Source organism: Ovis aries, chromosome 2, assembly GCF_016772045.2.
Source record: "Ovis aries strain OAR_USU_Benz2616 breed Rambouillet chromosome 2, ARS-UI_Ramb_v3.0, whole genome shotgun sequence".
Classification (NCBI taxonomy): Eukaryota; Metazoa; Chordata; class Mammalia; order Artiodactyla; family Bovidae; genus Ovis; species Ovis aries.
The window spans coordinates 87212295-87224481 of NC_056055.1; the positions used below are offsets into that span (position 1 = coordinate 87212295).

The following is a 12187-nucleotide window of genomic DNA, read 5'->3' on the forward strand; positions in this document are numbered from 1 at the left end:
TGCCACAGCAGTAAAGAATCTGCCTGCCAGTGCAAGAGACTCAGGAGATGTGGGTACAATCCCTGGGTCAGGAATATCCCCTGGAGTAGGAAATGGCATCCCACTACAGTATTCTTGCCTGGAAAATCACATGGACAGAGAATCCTGGTGGGCTACAGTCCTTGGGGTTGTAAAGACTCAGATGCAACTGAGCAAGCATGAGCTACTTTATAAGAACATGCAATAACAACATGGAATAATTTTAAGGTTCTAGAAGAAAAATACATACATTAATATATATTTGTGTGTGTATAAGCTAGTAAAAAGACCTCCCCTCAAAAAGCCAGCATATGATGAGTTAGGAATATGTACCATTTTTAAAACAAACTAGGGTACAGTCATTGACTCATATTAAGGTATCCTTAGTCAAACAGAAGGGCAAATTAATGATCCATAGACTTTATCATGCTTCCAATTACAAGTTGTTTTTTTCCTCTTGTACTGGCAACAAGACCAAGTTGTTTCCTTCTATCAGAGCTTCCCTGCTCTTCAAGGTAATATGAAACACATTGCTGGAAGCAACATACACATTCTGTAGGGAAAATGTATATACTCAAAGAAATGTTTGGGAATCCCAATAAAATAAAACATATTTTCTTTCCTTCAGTAGGTCAGAAGGACTAGAAGGATTTCAGCTGTAAAGCTGTAAAACTTGTAATGTGTCCAGGACTCCATAAATTTTTCATCATGGGACCTGAAGCCAGAGGACATGTGATTTAAGCCAAGGCTTGATGACCCCATGGCAGCTGGAAGTAGGAATGTATTTAGGAAAATGTGATGGGCAATGAGGTTGCATGAAAGAAGGGTTCCAGAGTTCTGTCCTCTGTCTCCATCTGCATGGTAACCCTTTTTAATTCAGTCCAGATGCCAGCTGCATGACCATGAACAAGCACCCACAAACCGTCAGAGATAGCTCACAATAGAAATGACATTGCAGGTAGTTAAATAATTTCAGTTTAACAAACAAATACAGTAAAAAATGAGAGCTATCTTAAGTTTTTGAAGCCCTTAGAATAAACAACTTACACTAATTTACCTAGTGGCCTTGTGAGAGTTAATACACATACTGAAAATATAGAGTTGAATTCAAGTAACATTATCCACACTGGAACAGTTCGCAAAATTGTCAAATGCATTTCACATGGCCAGCTGCCTTCTGCACATCACCCACAGGGACAATGAGCTCAATGTGTCCAAAATTGGACTTGTCTAGCCCGGGAAACCTACTTTATCTTCTTTATTTCTTGTGGAATACCACACTGTTTACCCAGCCAAGTCAGAAACCTGTGATTCACACCATTTCCCTTCTCCTGTACACCCCTAGTTAGATGTTAAACTTGGTCAGCTCTACCTCCATGCCATCTCTCAAGACTGTTCTTTCTTCTCTGTTCTTGCCACCCGTCTCTTAATTTAGGTCTATGTGTTTCTCACCTGAATTAACGTGATAGGCTCTGAATTAGTTTCCCAGCTGCTGAGCCATTGTCTATACTGCCTTCAGAGTGAGTTTTCTAAAAACCAGAGTGTTTTCCCTGTTCATGATCCTGCATTGCCTCTCACTTCCACTCCTTGCTTTAGGACTAAAATGCAAAGTCATAGCCCAGCACGTGTAACTCTCAATAATCTGGATTCTGTCTATGTTTCCCACCTCAGCTGTGCTCTCCTGTTTCAGTCAACTGTATGACTGACAAGTCCCCCAACATCTTGCACTCTTTACCTTCACATAGAGCTGTGTCCTCTAGCTGCAACGTTCTTTTCTTCTTGCTTTCTCTTCCCTAACTCATATTTGTACCTCAGGACTTTCCCCTCCCAGAAGCATTCTGTGACTCGACCCTAGATTCCAATTTACATCACATCTCCCTTCTGTGTGTTCCTCAAAGGCAGAATTATATCTGTCTTCATAGCTCCGTAAAAAGCCCAATAAGCACCAACAAGTGCTGGATGAACAAAGGACTTTCACCACATGGCAGATGCTGTAGTGGGACAGAGGTGACATCTTCTTTCTGCCTGCAAGGACACTGAGCCTGAGGGAAGTTGAGTGATATTCCTTAGCTCAGGCCAATGACAAGCCAGGACCAAAGATCATGCCTCCTTACTTCTGCCTCCAACTCTTTTTAGTCGTCTGCGTTGCTTCTAAGGGGGTTTCCTTGATGGCTCAGATGGTGAAGAATCCACCTGCAATGTGGGAGACTCGGGTTTGATCCCTGGGTCACGAAGATCCCCTGGAGAAGGGAATGGCTAAGAGGGTATTTTTTTTTCCTCTCTGTGTATGAGTATTAAAGGAAAAATTAACTTTGGGGAACTTTGTGATAACTTCCTAGATCCTAGCAACCTGTAAATATCTTCTTTCAAAAACAGGCCAAGCTATCATTTTAGTGATTTTTTTCATTATATCCTGTTTGGTGACCTAGCTTCAGGTTGCAAATGAAAGGAGATGAAAGTTTCATTAGAAAAGATCTGAACCTAATAAATGTAAAATTAGTATAAAATAAATTATAATTTTTAAAAATCCTTTCACTCAAACTTGAAAATGAGCAAGATAATATAAGACAATATAAAATAAAAAGAACAAAATTACTTTTATTCCCAGTGATTTATAATGAAGCAACCTTTTCTTCCTTAATTTTCCCCACAGAATAGCTGAAAATGAAAGATTACCTTTTGCTTATTTATCATCTTTCATTATTTTGGTGCTTAAAAATTATGTACACAGTTTATAATTCAGTTTTCAGTGTCATTCAAAGTATAATCTCTTTTGCATTATACACTTATTTAAGCAACAACTTCCTTTCTGAATGAAATACATCAGGCTCAGAATGGTAATCTCCAAGGAAGTTTATTGCCGAAATACCATTTTTGCTTTTTTAAAAGAAAAAGACTTTTTGCACGAAAGAAAGATTTTTCTCACAGTGAGAATTGCTATATATTATTTTTTGGAATCTCTTTTTCTGGCCACCTTTACAAATGGACTAAGTACTCATCTTTCTTCCTAGGGAAGCCATGTCTTCCAAAAATTTGTAACTCATATGTTGGCTATACATTTTTGGCAACGCTAGTGTAGAGGAGTAAAAAAGATAGACACTCTAGAATTGTGTATATTGTCCTGCTTCCTGGAGGTGTGACCTTGAGTATGTTGTTTTACCTCCTGGAGCCTATTACTCATTTGAAAAATGGTAATCAAAATCTCCCCACATAGAGTCTTTGTAAGGAATTGAATGAGGTAGTGTGTATAAAAGCAGATAGAACTGAATGACTTCCTTTCCATATTTTCAAATGCTTTAACTTCTGGTCAAACTTTTTACAATACTCTCTGTACACTATGGCATACAACCACTTCTCTGAAGATGGTCCGAGGTTGATTGATTTACAAGTGGTATACCCAGGAACAGTTTAGCAGGTGTAGCTATAAGACAAATGGATGTAGGCACACCTATAATCACATTAATTGTTGAGGATGATTGGCTATTGGCTAGATAATTATCTGACTTAGCATCCCTTTCTTCCCCTACCAGGCTATCTTTTCAGAAGCTACAGACTCAGTAAAAGATAAGGACCTTCCCAGATAGAAGAGGGGGTTTTTTTAGTCATAGTCCTTCTTTTTCTGGAGAAGGCAATGGCACCCACTCCAGTACTCTTGCCTAGAAACTCCCATGGATGGAAGAGCCTGGTAGGCTGCAGCCCATGGGGTCGCTGAGGGTCGGACACAACTGAGCGACTTCACTTTCACTTTTCACTTTCATGCATTGAGAAGGAAATGGCAACCCACTCCAGTATTCTTGCCTGGAGAATCCCAGGGACGAAGGAGCCTGGAGGCTGCCATCTATGGGGTCGCACAGAGTAGGACACAACTGAAGCGACTTAGCAGCAGCAGCATTCTTTTTCAGACCATTGGACTTAGCTCTTGTGAAAGCAGCTAAGGCACATTTATAAATTTTCAATTTGAACCATTTTTAAAATTTAAGAAAGCCATATTAGCAGAAGAAAAAAGTGATGAGTGAGTACTTAAGCCATCAAAGTAGCGAAAATGCACTGCAGAATGGGCTTCCCAGGTGGCACTAGTGGTAAAGAACCTACCTGTCAATGCAGGAGACATAAGAGATGTGGGTGCAACCCCTGGGTCGGGAAGATCCCCTGGAGGAGGGCATGACAACCCACTCCAGTATTCTTACTCCTCGTGGACAGAAGAGCCTGATGGGCTATGGTCCATATGGTCACAGAGTCGGACACAGCTGAAGCGACTTAGCACACACACGCAGGAACTGAAGAATAGTAACCCAATCATCATACTCAGAACTAAGAACACGAACGCTGATTCACAATTCATATACTGACAAGTAAAGAACAGTTATTTCCTAGAGAGGATAATTTTCTAAATGCATTACATTTTCATAGCTGGGGAATTTGATTAGGAAGATTGATAGCATAATTTTTGCCTAAGTACTCTAAGGAATAGAAAGCTGGTGGTTTCTATTTGCAAAGTTAGAATATTTAAGCAGAGATGACACCTTCATATTTCTTTCTGGACAGACTTAAGCATGAAAGTGAATGTGAAAGTCGCTCAATCATGCCTGACTCTTTGCAACCCCATGGACTATACAGGAATTCTCCAGGCCAAAGTACCGAAGTGGGTAGCCATTCCCTTTTCAGGGGATCTTCCCAACCCAGGGATTGAACCCAGGTCTCCCATGTTGCAGGCAGATTCTTTACCAGCTTAGCCACAAGGGAAGCCCAAGAATACTGGATTGGTAGCCTCTCCCTTCTCCAGCAGATCTTCCTGACCCAGTAATCAAACCTGGATCTCCTGCATTGCAGGCAGATTCTTTACCAACTGAGCTATCAGGGAAGCATAACCCCATACATAGTTCAGCATCCCCCAAATTGTTTTTATTAAAGGTGAAACAATAGGCAGGGCTCCTAAACAGAAATCACATACACGAAGTTATGAGAGTTCACTTCATGAAGTAAGTTTACAGAACTCTTATGTGTATTCTTCTCTAAGGAGATACTTCATGCATGGGGCAGCTTGACTTTGAAATATGGTATCCGCCCTTTCCTAGTTCATGATGCTATTTGAGAGAAAAAACACTGAATAGAAATTTTGAAATAGTGATGACTATAATTAAGTACCCAAATAAAATGAACAGATAGTAAAAGCTACAGATACTTGCTACAAGCTAATGTGATAAAGATAGACTTTGTGAAATTTGGGCAGCCTGTGAATCTCAGGTGGGATTGAAATCATCATTTCCTTTCTCTCATGGAGGCTGAACTTTGGCAAATGTTTAAATACAGATTGATTTCATCCTACCACCCAGCCTGTCTCTAGATGGCCACCCCATACCTGTCCACCTGTGTTCATGCAAAGGGAAAATCATTTTTATAAACCAAACAGTCTAGAGAGGAAAACACCAAATTAACTATGGGGGAAAAAAAGAAGCATGTAATAAGTAGTGATTCATTTTCCTACCCAAACTTTACAGATAGTGATTCCTCCAATAAATATGCTCCTTTATGCCAGTCAATTCCACTGTACACTGCATTTCTTATTGAGTTCCCCACCTTATTTTACCAATGGTACAGCTAGGTTGAAGACAGAGTCAGAGAACCAATTCCTCACCTTTCTCTGACACTGAGAATAGCAGGCCCCTGTCCAGTCCTGCCTCCTCTGGCTCCACTCTGCTCAGTTCTTCTCTGCCCTCCTTCTCCAGCTGAGCGCCAAGACCAGCCTCCCATTAAGCCTTAGTTTGCCCTGCCTCAGCATCTTAGTCCTGTCACATTGCTTCCGCCTCTTTGTTCCTTAGCCAACATTACAGTTATTATTTCTTTTTTTTTTTTTTTCATTTTTATTTTTTTTTATTTTTTAAATTTTAAAATCTTTTATTCTTACATGCATTCCCAAACATGAACCCCCTCCCACCTCCCTCCCCATAACATCTTTCTGGGTCATCCCCATGCAGTTATTATTTCTAAAGAAGCATCTCTGATCCACTACCCTACTCAAGTACTTTGGGGAGTAAATCCATAACCAACATCTCTCATGCAGCCCTGAGCCAAGGGCCTGTGGGCTGAACTATTATCTATATCTCCCAGTACTGAGGTCTGGCATTCTAGGAGGACTAGAAAACACTATAGGAAGTGTAAAAATAAAGTTGGGTGCTAACATTTTTTTTCATTATTTTTACTGAATAACCTCGAATCTTAGCATTTTCAACTGTTAAAACAGTGGAAAAATTGAGTCTATGTTTTATTCCAATAATAACTAGCATTTTTATAAGCCCTTTCTGCTACTATCCTATTAAAGCGATAGCTTTCATAGGAAGGCAGAAAGTACTTTTGGGCAAGGGCTATGTTGTAACAATCTGCTTCTTTTTATGAATTTTATCAACATAATCAATTTTACCAACATTTTATCGACAAGAAATGATTGGCCACATCTTCAAGAAAACTTCAAGATGTACATAAAAAGGTAACCTTTATTGAATGCCTTTGTGCTGTGCTTAGTTGCTCAGTCATGTCCAACTCTTTGTGACCCCATGGACTGTAGCCTGCCAGGCTCCTCTGTCCATGGGGATTCTCCAGGCAAGAATACTGGAGTTGGTTGCAATGCCCTCCTCCAGGGGATCTTCCCAACCCAGGGATCAAACCCACATCTCCCACATTGCAGGCAGCTCCTTTACCATCTGAGCCACCAGGGAATGCCTCAGTCTACTATATTTTAATTTGGGGATGTTCTGGCAGTTTGTGCTAAGTCGCCTCAGTTGTGTCCAACTCTACAATGCCATGTACTGTAGGCTGCCAGGCTCCTGTGTCCATAGGATTCTCCAGGCAAGAATACTGGAGTGGGTTGCAATGCCTGCCTCTAGAGGACCTTCCTGATCCAAGGAACAAAACTGCATCTCTTATGTCTCCTGCATTGGCAGGTGGGTTCTTTACCACTCTTGCCACCAAATTCTCAAGAAGCTGTAACACTTCCAAGAATTTGTCACAAATAATACTTTGCAATTCTGAAAATGCTTGAAAGGACCATAATCAGTATCATCCATTGGTTGGTTCATTCATACATTCATTCAGCAATTATTTGAATACCTGCTGTGTGCCAAGCACTGTGGATGATGCTGAAGAAAGAAGAGTATGCAAGGTGAATGTACTTCCCTTTGTAGAGTTTACAAATGGAGGAGAAAGGCAATAGAATGACAACTATATCAATATTAAGTATTTGTAGCCAGCTAAGTGAATATTTTGGGGGGCTCCAAAATCACTGCAGATAGTGATTGCAGCCATGAAATTAAAAGACGCTTACTCCTTGGAAGGAAAGTTATGACCAACCTAGACAGCATATTAAAAAGCAGAGACATTACTTTGTCAACAAAGGTCTGTCTAGTCAAGGCTATGTTTTTTCCAGTGGTCATGTATGGATGTGAGAATTGGACTATAAAGAAAGCTGAGGGCAGAAGAATTGATGCTTTTGAACTGTGGTGTTGGAGAAGACTCTTGAGAGTCCCTTGGACTACAAGGAGATCCAACCAGTCCATTCTAAAGGAGATCAGTCCTGGATGTTCTTTGGAAGGAATAATGCTAAAGCTGAAACTCTCGTACTTTGGCCACCTCATGCGAAGAGTTGACTCATTGGAAAAGTCTCTGATGCTGGGAGGGACTGGGGGCAGGAGGAAAAGGGGATGACAGAGGATGAGATGGCTGGATGGCATCACTGACTTGATGGATGTGCATTTGAGTGAACTCCGGGAGTTGGTGATAGACAGGGAGGCCTGGCGTGCTGCAATTCATGGGGTTGCAAAGAGTCGGACATGACTGAGTGACTGAACTGAACTGAACTGAAACAAGCAGTTAGATATCCTATATCTGACACATGAGACTGAAAAATACTAATCTGTAGGCAATGCTCCCTTTCTGTGAAAGACAGGGTGTTGCTTCAGCTGTTTTGGCTTTAAAGTAGGGAATAGTATCACTGTTTATTCTAATCAGGAAAAACTGGGATGCTCCATGGGTCAGAATCCTCGCATAATGTGAGATATTCTATAGCTTTCCTCTCATCTTTGCCCTTTGCAATGCTCCCAGATTTTCTGAGGAACATCTCATATTCTCATCCCAGTGCCAAAAACTGATACAGGGGTTAGCACCTGATCCTTCTTTCTTCGTACCATAGGTGCTTAATCGTTTCTAAACTCAGTAGCAAAAAATAAAATAAAATAAGGCTATCTTAAAAAAAAAAAAGCTGAAGCCCAAACCCATCAATTTCTCCTAGTAAAGGGCAGTTGGAACAATGCTAAGCTCGAAAACATTAGCAAAGACGTATGGGATGCTAATCTGTGGACTGTTGCTCCTCTAACTTCCAGGATGAACTTGGAGTAGTATGTAGTCTACCAGACTTTCCATGGACCTTCCTTTAGTATAAGAAATAGCCCAAGCCTTGCCTTTGCCCAACTGTTCAAATACTGTGTGTCATTTGTCTTTGTAAAAGCAATGCATTGTTCCTGTTGGATACTTTTCCTTCTCTTTCAGTTTGACTTTGTTTCCTCAACCTTGTGTTTTTCAACTATTAAAGGATTATTAATAGTTTGAAAGAACTGCCTCACATTCCCCTCTTTTAAAAAAACAGAAGAGCTATAATTTCCATAAACACCTGTTTTATTTGAAATAAATGCTTTTGTAATGTAAGTTGGTGCTTTTCAAAATTTGGCTTCTGGACTCTCTACATTTAAATTGCCTGCATCTCTGGGCTTGAACTCAGGAATTTACATTTTGGTGAGCTTCCCATTGGTAACTTTGCACATTAAGATCTATCAATCACTCAATTGCCAGGAAATTCCCAGTATGTTTCAGAGTGAGATAGTGATAGTGATAGTGAAGTCGCTCAGTCATGTCCGACTCTTTGCGACCCCATGGACTGTAGCCTACCAGGCTCCTCTGTCCATGGGATTTTCCAGGCAATAGTACTGGAGTAGATTGCCATTTCCTTTTCCAGTAGATCTTCCCGACCCAGGGATCAAACCCAGGTCTCCCACATTGTAGACAGACGCTTTACCGTCTGAGCCACCAGGGAAGTCTCAGAGTGAGAGGAGCTACTTAATTCTTTAGCTCTTTATTTCTCTTGAACAGTGACGGTACCTTTAGTGTTTTTGAAGCAGATTGCATTTATAATTTTCTTAGAACAAATTATCTATTTCTGAACCTACATTGAAAAATTCATATAATTTTACCTGTTGTACCAGAGAGGGTGAAAATAAAAGAGGGTGATGGAGTCAGTGGCTTGGGATACAGTCTTGCTAGAATCACATGTTGAGACCTTGTTCTGTGGCTGCAGAACTGAAGTGATGATAGTGATGGTTTCTGCAAGGACCATTTGCTGGTTAGATGGTAAGATGGGTGATGCTGCCATTGCCCCTTCTCTCCCAGTGCAGTCCTTGACACAACCTGAGACCATCATCACTACCACACATCCTTGTCCAAGCTACAAGGAGCCCAGAGGGCACCCCTCCATCACACTAGTTCCTGTGCTTTGCCATTGTCTCCTGCAGATCCGCAGCTCGGGGCCCGAGAACAGTACAGTCCAGTTCATCTTCTATCAGCCTATCATCCACCGATGGAGGGAGACGGACTTCTTTCCTTGCTCAGCAACCTGTGGAGGAGGTAATGGTGTTCACTTAGTCTAGAAGCTCTTGGCATCCATGAGGGAAGACTCAGCTTTTAAGAATAGAGTTGCTTTAGCATATGGAAGTGCTGTGTGGACCAGATTCTTTCATCTCAATGGGGCCAAATCCTGAAGCCTTCCCATGAGGTCGATAACTCAGTCTAGATGCCCCATGCATGTTTTCTGGCCATAGAGTCCCATCAGAGGAAATAGTCTTTCCTTCTTTCCTTGATTCATTAAAGTTCAGAACAAGCAATATCATAGCCTGGCAACAACTTAGTCTAGAGGCAGTTCTGCTCATTTGAGAACAAACTATTCCTCTGGCTGAAGGAACTTATCTATTCAGGAAACAGATGAAGACTGTTTGTCAGGTCTTCTACATCACACGATGTATCCAAGAAGAATCAGAGATTAATTTAAAGAAAATAGTTTATTACTAGGAAAAAAAAATCAATGCACTGTAGACTTAGGCTCAGTTATTTTTCAGCTCTACCCCATCATCCGTGCAATAAAAGGAATGCCACTTGCCTTATTTATACATTAAAACACATCTCTCCTGAAAAGTTACCAGATGAATTCCCATCTCTGCTCCATCATGTCTGTAACATGAACAGTATTTTGTGTTACTGGAAAAGGTCCCCTCCCCACCTCTTTTCTTTAATGGTTACTTAAATGGCTACGTAATAATTTACGTTGATTATTTTACAATAATTTATTTAACTATATACTTACAGAAGATCATTCATTTCATTTAAACTTTTCTTTTATAATGTAATGAATAGCTTAATACCTAAGTATTTTTCTCCCTTCATATTATTTGCTTGGACTAAACTCATAAGAGTTTCAGAATTTTTGTGGCTATTGGCATATGTTACCAGAATTCTTTCCAGAAGGGTAATCAGCAGTCTATGAATATTTTACTTTCATTGCCAAGTGAGCCAGTATTTGTGGAGTACCTTTTTGAAAATTTTGGTAATTTAACAGTTATAAAATTGTATGTCTATTCCTTTAAAAATGAGCACATGAAATAAATTCTAGCTCCATCTTCATGAAAGCCTGTTAATTGGCACTGTTTAAGTAACTAATCCACACATGTATAACTGTATTATTTTGACAAGAAAAAAGGATAGTACCTCAAAATGGAGACAAATGACTATCCATTAATTCTCATAAAACTATAAGAACATATAAGTCATCTTCAGCTGTGTTACTTATGTCTATATAATGTGAACAGTTGAAAATGAGGTTTTATAGAGGAGTGTTAGATTTTACCTTAAAAATAAGTGCTTTCCTTTGATTGTTACATAATTATTAATTCAACATTTTAAACGTTTCAATAAAATAATGTTTCCAGTCGCTCTGTCTGTGCTACATAGAAAATTACTTTAAGAAGAAAGTGCCAATTACTTTGATGTTTATGGGAATATGTTGTTTTGATACACCTGTTAATGACTAACACAGGAAGCAGTTTCAAAAAAAGAAACCTAAGAAATTATTTTTCTTTTTTTTTGTAATTAAAAACCATGTTTTGAGAGAATAGCAGTTCAATAATAGGCCTGTTGTGATAGTTTCACATAGGGCTGCTGTTGGAGTGCTATTACAGTAACCTTGATAATGGCTTACTATATAATAAGGCAATTGATGTTAGAGTCATATATAAGTCAAACACTTTGGGCTTTATTTTCCTCACATCTAAGTGAAGAAGTAGAACCAGCAGCAGTGCACAAATGTGTTGAGCTCTCAAACCCTTTCTTCAAAGGAAATCATATTAGGAAGCCAGATAAAGGAACATAGCTCAGAGATCTGAAGGATGTAGAAACCAGCCTCTGGCAGCTCATACAGTAAAGGATCTGCCTGCAAATGCAGGAGACCCAGGTTCGATCCCTGGGTTGGGAAGATACCCTGGAGGAGGGCATGGCAACCCACTCAAGTAATCTTGCCTGAAGAATTCCATGGACAGAGGAGCCTGGCTGGCTATACAGACCATGGGGTCATAGAGAGTCGGACACGACTGAGTGACTAACACTTCCCTCACACTTCATGGACCGTAGTTTGAAAATCTCTGAGGAAATGATCTCTGAATTCCTTTATATGTTTCTAGTTCCAGATTCAACTAGTTGAATATTTTGCTAAGTCTTAAGAATTGCTACATCAAATACCTTGTGAAACTTTAGAAAACACAATTACCTGACCATTTTGGTCCTTCATTTTCATTTTTGTTCTAAGTTTTCATTTCACACACTCTAGAAGAGCTTCCCAGCTGCATTTTCAAGCTGACAAATTATGGTTTTTAAAAATCATAATCTCACATTCAATGTTTACTTACTGCTTGTGCCCACATTTTACTACATGATAAAATTCTATCCTTAAGTAGAAATGGTTTTCTGGAAACCTTATAAAATAATTAGCTTGTCATCAGATTATCTGCTTGAAGTATAATGTAATTGAAAAACAAGTATATTTACTTTTATAAAATATCATTTTGCTTTTTTATTTGCTTAT

At 39.7% G+C, this 12187-nt stretch overlaps 1 protein-coding gene across 4 annotated transcripts in view; it reads left to right on the forward strand.

Annotated features, from left to right (window-relative positions):
- Positions 1 to 12187, forward strand: part of ADAMTSL1 (ADAMTS like 1) — a 1118714-nt gene that overhangs the window by 830043 nt on the left and 276484 nt on the right. For all 4 annotated transcript variants that reach the window (XM_042244881.1, XM_042244882.1, XM_004004390.5 and 1 more), the window contains one exon: positions 9573 to 9684. In XM_042244881.1, coding sequence (XP_042100815.1) covers positions 9573 to 9684 — 112 coding nt within the window. The remainder of the gene's footprint in view (positions 1 to 9572; positions 9685 to 12187) is intronic.